This window comes from Otolemur garnettii, unplaced genomic scaffold (genome assembly GCF_000181295.1).
Source record: "Otolemur garnettii isolate 467f Iridium unplaced genomic scaffold, OtoGar3 scaffold00012, whole genome shotgun sequence".
Classification (NCBI taxonomy): Eukaryota; Metazoa; Chordata; class Mammalia; order Primates; family Galagidae; genus Otolemur; species Otolemur garnettii.
The window spans coordinates 5,158,493-5,171,706 of record NW_003852407.1 but is presented as its reverse complement, the minus strand read 5'-3'; the positions used below and the strand labels follow the sequence as shown (position 1 = coordinate 5,171,706).

At 34.3% G+C, this 13,214-nt stretch overlaps 1 protein-coding gene across 1 annotated transcript in view; it reads right to left on the bottom strand.

Annotated features, from left to right (window-relative positions):
• Positions 1 to 2,073: 2,073 nt before the first annotated feature.
• The window catches only part of SMAD2 (SMAD family member 2), a 56,621-nt gene continuing 45,480 nt past the window's right edge, over positions 2,074 to 13,214 (bottom strand). The window contains exons 7-10 of the mRNA XM_003784715.3: positions 10,212 to 10,424; positions 8,169 to 8,306; positions 7,857 to 8,001; positions 2,074 to 3,751 (exon numbers count right to left, since the gene is read on the bottom strand). Coding sequence (XP_003784763.1) covers positions 3,628 to 3,751; positions 7,857 to 8,001; positions 8,169 to 8,306; positions 10,212 to 10,424 — 620 coding nt within the window. The 3' untranslated portion in view covers positions 2,074 to 3,627. The remainder of the gene's footprint in view (positions 3,752 to 7,856; positions 8,002 to 8,168; positions 8,307 to 10,211; positions 10,425 to 13,214) is intronic.

Below are 13,214 nucleotides of genomic sequence, written 5' to 3'. Positions count from 1 at the left end.
AATAAAGGCACAAATAAAGTGAATCAAAATAACTTTTAACAAAGGGGAAAAATCTGATGTTTAAAAGACAGGTGAATTAAGCAAACTTGAATATAGTTTAAGGTAAAAATTATAACTAAATACAATCAAAATATGAATATTTAGCTTTCAAGAAAAATTAGGCAGATTTCCTTCTGGCAAAGAGCCAGGCCTTGAGAAAGAAAGTAACCTCAAGACCAAGCAGTTTGATGGTTAGGACCATATCCTAACTCATCTTTTCATTATTTAACACTTATCACAACGGCTGGGAAAAACAACAGTATCAACCAATGTTTCTTGACTGAATGTATATCATAATATATTATCAGTATATAATGGGAATTGTTCAAACCCAAGCAGGAAAGCTTCTTCAAAATAGAATGAAAAGAGCACAATCAGTGGTATTCTAGAAGACTGGTCTAAATCCAGTTACATTTTCTAATCTTAACCAGTGATTAATAAAGGCTTTTAAAACTTTTTTTTTTTTTTAAGAAACCAACGGAACGCTTTTTTCTCCAGAAGAAATCTCATGAAGAACTTTAATACAGAATAAAAAATAAAGCTGACACTGGTTAGATCAAAGACAGTGGAAACTTCACCAGTCTCCAAGCCCCCAAGCTAGCCCCATGACCACTCATCCTAGAAATGTGAGAGAAAGCAGTCATTAAGTTCTCCGGTTGTTTGAGAAAACTGCCAGTACTGTGGAGGATAAATTCTCAATAACGTCGTCACTTTAATAACAACAAAATTCAACAAAGCAGAGACCCTACCATTTAAAAGAAAGAAAAAAACCCCCACACTTAGAAGGGGGTTACGGGATCAATAAAACATTAGGCCACAGTAGTTAAAATGCAAAAATCAATGTCTCATTCAAAAGCATTAAAAATATTCACACAAACGTAATCACCACCAAGAAGAGTCAACCACTCAACAAGTACAACTGCTCAGTACAACACGTATTTCCAAAGAGTCTCAGTTTCTTATTTTACAGAAAAATCACATCGGAATTGTAAAGATGTGCTCCACTATTTAAATGTCATAGTAGGTACTGCTTCATTTAACTTATCAATGCAAGAGTAACTGTCAGAACTTTCTGTCACTTGGGAAGTTGTTCTCCACCCTCAGAACCATTCCCTAACATCACTAGAAGTTCTCAAGTAAGTAAAAACTTCCAAAGGACAGAGGCTCTCTACTTATTATCTTCAGCAATCCAGTGGTAATAGCTGGGACATTTACTCTAATCACAGGATGGGAACCAGAAGTCATAGTGGCAGCAGGAAGTCTGGAAACAAGCAGGGTCCCTACAATGATGAGAGTTTGTACAAGAAAGGGTTGTTAAATTAGGTGGTACTGACCTTGTGCAAATGAGAAATTTTTTCAGCAAAAGTTTGAGGAGAAAGATACATTAGTGAGAACGATACAAAGCAGACTATCACAAAATAAGGCCACCTTCAATGTATTATAAACCATAGAACCATTCTGATCTTCAAGTTGGGATTTTTGTAGAGGTTTCAGTATAAAGCATTAATACCTACGCATGAGTTTCCTTTAGTATATGAGCCTTTCCTTTAGTATATGATGCTGTTCTCTTCTCCAGGAATGCTTATCTCCCCTGGCTCTTCACATGGCTTGCTCCTTCAATGAATGACATGTGTTAGTTTCAGTATCACTTCCTTAGAAGTCTTCCTTAAAGTCCTACCCGAAGCATCCCTTTTGTTCAATTCTCTAGCACAGTACCCTGTTAATCTCCTTCATAGACTACTAAGATGATTAAGGGTTAATGTAACTGCTGTTTCAGCAAAGGCAGGAACTGTAGCTGTCTTGTTCACCTTTACCCGAAGTTCCTGGCACATAACAGGTGAACAATAAATATTTGTTGAATGAATAAAAAATCACTATACCAAATTTACACAAACACATACATACACACACAAATATAAGAAAGTGGGGAGTATCTGATCAGAAACAACCAAATGCTGAAAGTATTGAGATAAGACTTATAGATACAGGTGAATATGATATCCAAGAATAAGTACCAAAGATATCTCTATCTTTAAAAATATGAAAATTTATGAAAAGAGAATCAGGAGTAGTCATTTTCCATTTCTACTGAGATGCAGACAAGAAATGTTTAAACTTCAATGAGTCAACATTAGACATAATAACTATTTGCTACAGAAAGGACTACCAACAGAGCTTCTGGAATCTCCTCACACTATACAGGATAAAATACGGTCAACCACATATCCAGGATTAGTTAAGAATAGCTCAGACTGCAGGTAATTATAAACTAAAAGAACTTGCTAAAATGGCTTTCCCTCAAATTTTTAAAATTATGAATTCATAATTATATAGCATAACATTCAATTTATAAACTGATTACTACATACCTTAAAAAGAGATGACCCTTATCTGCTGATCATACCTCAGCATTACTTTTCTAAGTATTTTGCAGAAATAATTCCATTTACAAAAGGTCCATTTCATAATACAATCTGGTAACTAAATCAAATGAAACTACTCAAATCGAAGAGCAGGTCTGCTGTTGAAATATTTAAAAATACCTTTTAAAAAGGGATATTTATAGATTAGCTTTAAAAAAAGGACAAATATACTGAAGAAATTCTAGCATATCCCTGAAAATAACCATACTACCACCTGTGTATTTTTTATGAGGTGGAAAGACAGATCAACAGACTGCTGGGTTATATAAGTCAATTATTACGTGTTGAAACTCGGTGTAACACAAAGGGTCTTATTCTATATGAATTTGTACTGTACTTTCCAGAATTAACTGTTACCAGGAGTATCAGTGCAACTATTACTGGTGATGATATCATCCTACACTATTTTGGCATCAAGACAAATTTGAGAATGGAGACAAGAAGCTTAGAAAGATTTTCAATATGGTTTCCTTATCATAACATTTAGTAGTAAATTAAAAAAACACAAAGAATGACTGTGTAAGCCCCACTGAACACATTAAGGTCAAGGATTTCAAAGGTTAATTCATTTTTCTTCCCCCAAGAGTTTATTTTTGGTAAAAGGCAGAAAAATTAGTTTTTCTACAAGGAAAATTTGCTTCTAAATGATAATTTGAAAATCTTGATATATATTATATATTAAAAAAGACACAAAAATAACGGAGAAGTGGGAATAACAGATCAGGTACTATAACTTTATAAAGGCTTGCGTAGACTGAGAAGCAGCACACACACACACACACACCTCATTTATGCAAACTAAAAATGTATATAAACAGCACAATACTGTGATACTGGATCATGATACATTACCTGTACATATAACTACTACTGTTATTAATAACCCTTTGGGACACTCAGTTGTATGCCCAACAAGACATCATTAAGTCTTTAAAATCTTCTCCTCCTCCTTTAGGGGAGGGTATTTCTAGACACTAATTTTCCCATCTAATATTCAAATATAGGAAACAGATTCCACAAGGTGCTTTAATTGATGAGACCTCAAGTGCTGTTTTCTCTCTTGAATTTTTGGATAGTAAACAGTCCATGGGGACCACACACAAATACTATGACAGAAGAGCTGTTACATTAAGTCTTTTGATGGGATTTGATTGGTGACGAAGCTTTATGACATGCTTGAGCAACGCACTGAAGGGGATCCCATCTGAGTTAATACTTTGTCCAACCACTGTAGCGGTCCATTCAGATGAAGTTCAATCCAGCAAGGTGTACTTGTTACTGTCTGCCTTCTGTTTAAAAGAATATAAGAAAATGATTATGAAATCAAAAGGTGTATCACTAAAAATCTAATTTCTTTGAAATAATTATTAATTCTGGATACCTGATTATCATTTGAAAAATAGTTGATCCTCAAAGCATGATTTTTTTTGTTCATTTTAAGAGGTCTACAAAAGTATTCACTTCTCATCAAATTACAATTAGTAAGGTGACCTTATTATTTACTACTATCCACAACTGGGATACCTCTGAGAGACAATGTACGCACTATTAATAATCAGGCCAGAAAAGAGATGTATACCAGGACTGTCCAAAGCAAACTGAGACATACAGTCACCCTACTTATTAAATCAACCACAGAACAGTTGATACTCAAATATCAAACAAAGTCTAAAAGGGTACAGGGTTCAAATTTAAAAGTATATCAGAACAAAAATCAAACTTCAACCCAAACTAAATCCAAAGCCAGTGAACAACATTCTTTTAGCAAGATCATTCAGGCTTTTAATAAAAAATAGCTCTAGTGCTTCAACAAATGGGGCTACCCTCCGGAAATTCATATTCAACACTATCTCATCATTTCTAAACACTGATTTTACTTCTGTCTTATTTGATATATAAAATAAGTTAATAGACCTGCTTTCTTCTACAAAGTAATAGCCCTTCAAACATGAGAAAAATTCATTATTTACTCTTCATCTCTAAGCTACACAAACCATACAGCTTAGAACTATTTCTAAGGATGTGACTTTCTGTAGTAGGTAGTGTCAGTGCCTCTCTATACCCTTCAGATTTTTCATATGCTCTAGCCAACTTCCAATTGCAAGTATCTGAATATCTGTGCCTAGGTACATTGTCATGCCCACATGTAGCCGTCTAGAAGTGTCAGAAAATTAACATCCCTAAAAGGAGCCCTCAACCAACTGACATTTACACAGGCAGTGCCTCCTTCTCCCGAGTGGGATAATTCTGTAGGTTCTCTACTGTTTTCCCCCAATTTTCCATGACCCATGCGCATTGTGGTAGATAGCTTAATAATGTTAAAGCTACCTTCCCCTCCCTAGATTGCAGAAAGGCAGTAGGTATAAGAAGATTGCCACTACATTTATTTAGGCACAGCTGTACCAGAAACATGGTCTATCCCCCTACCTTGTATATTCACTTCTGATACTTAACTAAGACATCTTTCTCCATTAAAAATAAACTCTTTGTACATGTAAATTCCTTGTTTACTATATTTCCTAATTTTATGTGACAATCAAGTCAAACATTTCCTTATGTTGGCATTAAAAAAATGAAAACTAGTTTTAGAAATCTAATGATTAGGCTTGGCGCCTGTGGCTCAAGTGGCAAAGGCGCCAGCCACATACACCTAAGGTTGTCGGTTCAAATCCAGCCCAGGCCACCAAAACAATGACGGCTGCAACCAAAAAATAGCCGGGCACCTGTGGTCCCAGCTACTTGGGAGGCTGAGGCAGGAGACTCTCTTGAGCCCAGGAGTTGGAGGTTGCTGTGAGCTGTGATGTCACAGCACTCTACCCAGGGGGATAGCTTGAGGCTCTGTCTCAAAAAAAAAAAAAAAAAAGAAAGAAAAGAAATCTAATGATTAGGTCTACTTCCTCAGCTTCAGCATTAATGAAGACAAAAATTCTTGGTAGCCACCCACAGGTCACAGTTACGTAGGTATTTGACACTTTGATTTGTAAGTGTTACAAAAAACTATGTGATTATCCAAAGTACGTGACCACAAATATCTATAAAAACATACCAGCTTGGCGCCTGTAGCTCAGCAGCTAGGACACCAGCAACGTACACTGGGGCTGGTGGGTTCAAACCCAGCCAACAACAATGACAACTGTAGCAAAAAAAAAAAAAAAAAAAAAGTCGGGCATTGTAGGGGGGCACCTGTAGTCCCAGCTACTTGGGAGGCTGAGGCAAGGGAATCATTTAAGCCCAAGGAGGTTGCTCTGAAGGGTGACGCCACGGCACTCTACCAGGGGCAACATAATGAGACTGTCTCAAAAACAAACAAACATAACTGTATATTACTGCTTCTTACAATTATGGACTTTATTTTATCTCTGAGTTAAAGAGCAGCGGGGTCAACAATGAATGAAGATCAGCAGTATCTCTTTTATCAATGAAAAAACCAAAACTATCCTTAGCAGAAAACCTCTCTATAGATATACAGAGGATGTCAAAATATTTATATACATTTTAAGAAAGGAAAAAACTGTATTAAAATTGTAGTACTCAAAATATACCAACAACAAAAGATGAATGCTCAAGAAACATTTGACTTCTGCAATTATAAGAGGTGTTCCAAGTAGTTTCCAGATACTTCTGATTATGGCAAACTACTCCTTGTGCAACGCTGAGAAACCTCCTAGATCTTCCTTTGTGCACATCACACAGAGTACAATATGTCTCAAATTTATCATGAACGCATGCAATTGTTAGTTATGTTGGTGGTTATGGTGCACACTGATGCCTCTATTATTATACTTCCATACCATTCTCAAATTTCAAATAACACTTCAAAATGGTCTTGCATTCCTCAAACAACTGTGCTTCTGCTATTTTCTGTCAAATTCATTTGATTAACACCATCTTTTGAGTAAACGTCATACTATATACATTGCTACTGTAATTCATTCCAACTTTCAAAACATAGATACATTGATAACATTTCTTACAATGTGCATATACTTTTTTTGGCACTCTCTGTATAAAGAATTCTCCCTGTCCTATGTAGTTCAATCTTAATTCCTACCATATTCTGCCTTATTCTAACCTTTTGAAGGAAAAGAAAAAGTTTGACCTGAAAACTTCTTATTGGCTATTACCAGCGAATCTGATTTTACCATCAACTCAGACTGAGTGAAGTCCAAAGTTTTGAAAAAATGCATCTAGCATTCATTAAAGGTATCACATTTCAAAAGGGTACTGATCAAAAGAGAACCATAGCAAAATCACAAAATCAATTGTTCTACCAATATAAATTAGACAAAATAGCTGACAAGTCTTCATTCTAGGATATAAATATATAAAAGTCTTACTCAACAAGTAGACCTCAAATTTTACCATCTCAGTAGTCAGATGCCTCACAAGACTTGTTTAACATAGAGAATCAAGTCTAAATCAAATCAAATAAACTCTGAAGGGACAAAATTGCTGAATGAAGCAAGAATACCATATGAGTGTTTCCTAAGCAGGCACACGGAGTGAGTAAATAAGCAATCAGAGTTGAAGACTATTTCACTTAAGTTCTATCCTTTAATATGGTAAAGAAGTCTTCCCTCTCTTTGATGTGGAATCCAATTGATTATTTAATTTAGTAATGACCTAGTCTGTGTTATCTGCTGATGACAAGTTAGTTTTTGTAAAACTCAATTACATAATTGTTACTACTATCCTTAGAGAAGAGGTAAGAATTAAGAACTGTCTTCCAGTTCCAACTCAACTACTTTACCATGTATCCCTCAAATTATCAAGCTTTTCTAAGCCTATCTGCAATTATGTATTGGTTTGAATCATTTGTTACCTAGAAAGATTGCAATTTCATATATTTAAACCTTACAGAGAAAAAAATAATAGAAACATTAATTCTTAGATACTACATTTAAAACATAGCACAGTACCTGGGCACATGAGCAAGTACCCCTTCCACTCCTGAATAAAGTTTCACTTTATTCAACTCATCTCAACTTATTTGTTCAGCCTCATTTTTCTCTACTTTCTACATTCCACAGAAATTGCTACTCTACAGTCAGGATTACCACTTTCCACCCTGCCCATCCTCATCTATGACTACTAACATCCTATTGATCTTTTAGACCAGATCATGTGCCTTCAATTATGAAAACATCTCTCCTTCCATGAAGTGACATAAATGGTCAAATATCTCTTCATTATGGTAAATATATGCCTGTAAATGTTTTAATCATCTTCTATATAAAATTTTAAATCTAGAAGCCTTCAACTTTCTTTCATTATTTTACATAAAGATCCATTGCCTTGATATGTACAGATAAAAGTGAATTTTACAAGATGCAAAAAGTAAAACAGAATGTAAATATACTGTGAAAATATAAGAATGGATCATGTATGTCATACCGGTATTCTGCTCCCCACCCTTTCACAAAACTCATTCTTATGGTGCACATTCTAGTTAGTTGATACACGGCTTCAAAACCCTGATTAACAGACTGAGCCAGAAGAGCAGCAAATTCCTGATTGTTGAAGATCTTCAGATTACAACCTATGGTTGAAAAAAGTAAAAGAAACTATATAAAAAGAGTGTCATTAAGAAATGACTGTAAAAGAGCTATAGGTTTTAGAATATGAGATGCAATCATCTCCTAATTTCTAAAATTAGCAACCAGAAAAATTAAGCAATTTGATGTGATAGGTTTATTGAATCCATACCTGGTGGAATTTTACACACTGTTGCAGGGTGCCAGCCATATCTCTGATTACAATTGGGGCTCTGAACAAAGATTGCACTATCACTTAGGCACTCAGCAAATACTTCCCCACCTATGTAATACAAGCGCACTCCTCTTCCTAAAACAAAATACATATAGGATCAGTTTATTAACATTTACTACTTTGGTGTGATTTTTGGAAGTCTTGGAGGAATTGTAAAATGATATAAAGCATTTCCATGACCTTTTACATAGTTATGTTTTTCTGAAGTCTAACTTTGAAATACTGTGTATCATTTTGTTTTTTGAAGTGTATTTTTTAACAATTTTATTAATTTTTAAAAGTAATACGTGCTTATCAAAAGTATTTAAACAATGAAGTATAATATATGAATATAGATAGTAAAACAGTTTCATGCAAATTATACCTTATTTTAAAATAAAGAAATTAAGTTAATTCTGAAGGGATTAGCTAATGTTTGAATAAGCATATCTTCATTACAATAGTCTGTCATTAAAGATCCTGCTAAAGTTAAGAAAAAAGATAATTAGAGAAAAACAAACAAACAAAAAAATCAAGAGGTTTAGAGTCATCTGCCCTTTTAAAAACTATGCTATTAAGGACCTCAGTGCTACAATTGTAAGGAAATGAATTCTGCCACAACTATGTGAGCTTAAAAGAGGACCTCAAATTCCAGATGACAATGCAACCCAGCCAATACTTCCATTTCAGCCGTGTTAGGGACATATGACCCACAGAAATTAAGAGATAATAAATTTGTTTTGTTCTGGCCACTGAGTGTGTGGTAATTTGTTACACAGCAAAATGAAACTAATAAAACAACAAACAAGCCTGATTTAATAGATAAATGTAGAACCTGATACCTTTGTTCTGTAATTATGTCATATTGTTAATCAATCAATTATGCACCTGGTCATTAGAACTAACTTCCACATGAAACAAAAGTAAGTCATTCTGATAATCGACATTTCTCATAGGTGATGATGGGTAGATGGGTAGTAACAATAAAAAACAAAAGCAACCACTGTTAAAAGAAGAAATTACTTTAAGGGGATGATGACACTCAATTATTAGTAGCTATCAAATCTTTTCACCTCACTGTTAAAAAAGAAATACTGAGGATCCCTGAGCGTTTTCCTTCACAATGGTTACATTATGAAAATTTACCATATTAGATATAAAAACTGAGATTTAAAAAAGTATTAGTTCATTTAAAAATCAAAATAAACCCATTACATATTTATATAAATAAACATTTATGTAAACAACTGTATTTCCAAAGTAAAAAAATTACCAAGAAGAGTGGCAATGTTTCACATTTTTGTACATCTCCTTAATGTCTGGCCTAACAGAAAGAGCTGGATTCTCAAATCAGATCTACATTCATCTCTTGCAAAAATCACATGCCATGTAGCCTCTGGAATACTCCACTCTACACTTATGAAAGAATCAGAGTTAAAATGGCAAACAGCACCTTATAGCACCATTATGAAAATAGTTTAGACCTCATGAACTTGCTAAAAGAGCTGAGACGACCAGAGAGACTCTGAATTATATTTTGAACTATATTAAATAGTAGTTCTTGTTCTGATATCTCAATTCAGATTAATAATGGGAAGATTTAATATATGAACTCACTAGAGGGAGAAGAACTCCAAAAGATATAAAAAACTGGCAAAAAAAAAAAAATCAATGATTTATAAAAATTATAACACCCAAATGTGAACATGGCAATTTTATAACTCATATAAACTCAACAAATTCAAATTATTTCAAGACATATTTATGGGAAGGTCTTTCTATTATCAAGGGTGCCAAATAAAAGTTGAAGAGTCTACAGACTGAAAAATGATCAGGATCTATTAGAAGCAATAGGCCTGTGGGCTTACATGTGACTGCACGTACCCAACTGAAAGAATGCTGGCTTTTCTACACATCAGCTCTCGCACACTACATTAATGCCCGCAATATGAATATATGGCATTATGGCATTGGTTTTCACACAGGGAAAATGAAACATACCTATATGTCTTCTTGTCATTTCTACTGTAGCATTTCGGTTAACGTTGGACAGTAAACCTAAGCAAAACCTCTCTGAATTTGATGGATCTGTAAAGCCATCTACGGTGAGTGAGGGCTGTGATGCATGAAAGGTTTCTCCAACCCTCTGGTTTAATTCATAATACGCTATTGAACACCAAAATGCAGGTTCTGAGTAAGTAACTGGCTGCAAATCTGAAAAAAAAAAAAAAGGCAAAAAAAACGGGGGGGAAATAATAATAAAAGACAGACATGTATAAAAAATTCAAGACAAAAATACACTGACTACTATCATCTTTACAAATTCTACACCAGCCTACACTGGCAACAGCTCAGGAAACAGAAAGAACATTTTTATCAGTTTCCACAAGTCATACCAGATTTTTAATATTTTTGATACAAAATTTCAGTTTCCATAGATCCTACCAGATTTTCAATTTTTCAAACATCTCCCATGTTATTAATAATCTATAGGATTATTTGTCTTACCAATACTTTTAGTCTAGTTCTTCTTCAAATATAAAACAATCCAAGGCAAAGACAGTCAATTGGCCCCATTTGTGGGTTTCTTAAAAATGCATTAAAATGCTAATTTTTGATAAAAATCAAGAACAGAGCTACAGCAAAGATTAATGAGTCAAAAGCCGTAAGAAGAAAAATGGTCATAATAAAATACGAAATATGACATACTTTTGACATTTGTCTATTTCACTATGAGATTCTCAATTACCCTAGCTACAAAAACAGAAAACCTACGTAATATGTGAGAACCAGAAAGTAATAAAACACAAATATGGAAGTAGTAATAGAATATGGAATCTAGAGAATCCTTTTACTGCAAAGCTAGGATCACAGGTTTTCAATTTCCATAATTTTGACTAAAACATGTAAGAAATATTATGAACAAAAAAAATCCTGACAATTCAGTAGAATATATTTTGTAGGAATTGAAGAGAAATTGTGAAGTAGCAAGGTAAAATGAGGGCCAAAAATAAATTACAGAAGTGTACATACAGTTATCCTCACTGTTGGAGGGGACTGGTTCCAGGATCCCGTGTTTAACATAAAACGGCATCGTATTTACATAACACTTATGGATACCCTCTCATGTACACTAAATATAAACTCTTGATTACTTATAAATACCTAATACAATTTAAATACTATGTAAATGTTTGTTATATTGTATTTTTATTGTTGTATTGTTTCTGCATGTACATATAGAGGAGCTGACTGTATAGACACACACATACATGTGTACATACACACATTCATTCTCAAATATATACCCTCTATACTGCATACATTTATGCATATACTTCTTACATTATTGCCACAGACATAACATAAACTTATTCACAAAAATCCAGCCATAATAATTTATAAAATTTTCCATGAATCAATATGATTACAACAAATAAAAAGATTATTTTTATACCCATATGTGCCAGTAGACAACTTTTAGTAATACTGAGACATGATATCAAGCTTTTAAAAATATATTAAACCATTTCCACAATTATTTAATATTCATTAAGATCCCTTTCCTACAAATATGAAAAATAACTTCCAGAAAAGACTTGTATTATTAAGTAAATGATACAGTACAAAAATGGTGGGAAGAAAGTATCTGCAACTTACCCAGGCTATGATTAACAGGGGAAAGAGTAGTAGGAGACAGTTCTGCTGGAGAGCCTAAAACAAAAGGATTCAATTTTAAAACAGATGTTCAAGTATTCTAGAACTTCTGATCAAGTAAAATAACTGGCTACAACTGACTATAATTATTACCAAAATTACATAAATCATTTAAATCCATAAGCTATAAAAAAGATCCTAATAAAAAGATATGAAATATGACATTTTTGACACTTGTCAAAATATATTAAATGCATTAGTTTAATTGGGGAAGGGGCTTCAAAATATACAAGTTACAAAAGGCAATAAATAGTCCTGTCTTTAGTCATGTAGTTCACCATCCCAAAGGTATTTGACAGTCTTGTGTCTTTCCAGAAATATCTTATGAACCATATGTGTATTGAGTAAATACATGTGTTCTGTTGTGCCTCCCTTGTCATAAACAAATGACACAATTCTGAACCTCCATATTATTTATTCTGTCAGGAGACTATGTTCATGTTTCCTTAGTATTTCCTTATCTATCTTCCTGCCCATCAAACACATAACATTCGTTATGATCCCAGATTGATGAATCCTCAGGTATTCTGCTTCAAGAATAAAAGATTAGAAATGACTAATCTTGTACATTTTGCATACTTCCAATTATATATTGGGAACTAAAATAAAATATTAAGGCTCCCTCCCAGTGGTTGATTAATTGGACCCCCTCTTGGCCAAGGGGAATCCCCTAACACTGAGTTGCTTGCTAGCCATTAAGGAAAGTTTCATCATGTCTCCCTGCTTCCTTAGAGATGTCCTCTATGATTCATTAACAGGTCTAAGGCTATGCAAGACATACCTGTAAGTCCTTAATATACACAAGAAACTACCTGAGCCTGAATCTCTGTCCTATAGTTCGCCTCTAAAAAACAGACCTTCGTTTTAACTTAGCATTCCTTTTCTCTGACTCCTACTCTACTAGAGCCTAACTCTTTCAGCCAATTGTCACCTAAACAACCTGAGGGCCCCTATTCTGAGATGTCCCACGGTTTGGAGCCAAACCAATATATGTATTCCATGTCTCAATTTACAACTTTACTTGTGATTCCTGTCTCTCTGAAATGTGTAAAACCAAACTGTTACCTCCCCCACGTAAGTCCTCTAGCTCGAGGTGTCTTGGGCGTGGCTCCGGGCTATGGTCCTCAAATTTGGCTCAGAATAAACCTCTTTAAATTATTTTACAGAGGCTCGACATCTGTAGCTCAGCAGCTATGGAGCCAACCACATACATTGGGGCTAGTGGGTCTGAACCCAGCCAGGGCCTGCCAAACAAAAACTACAAAAAAAAAAAAAAAAAAAATAGCC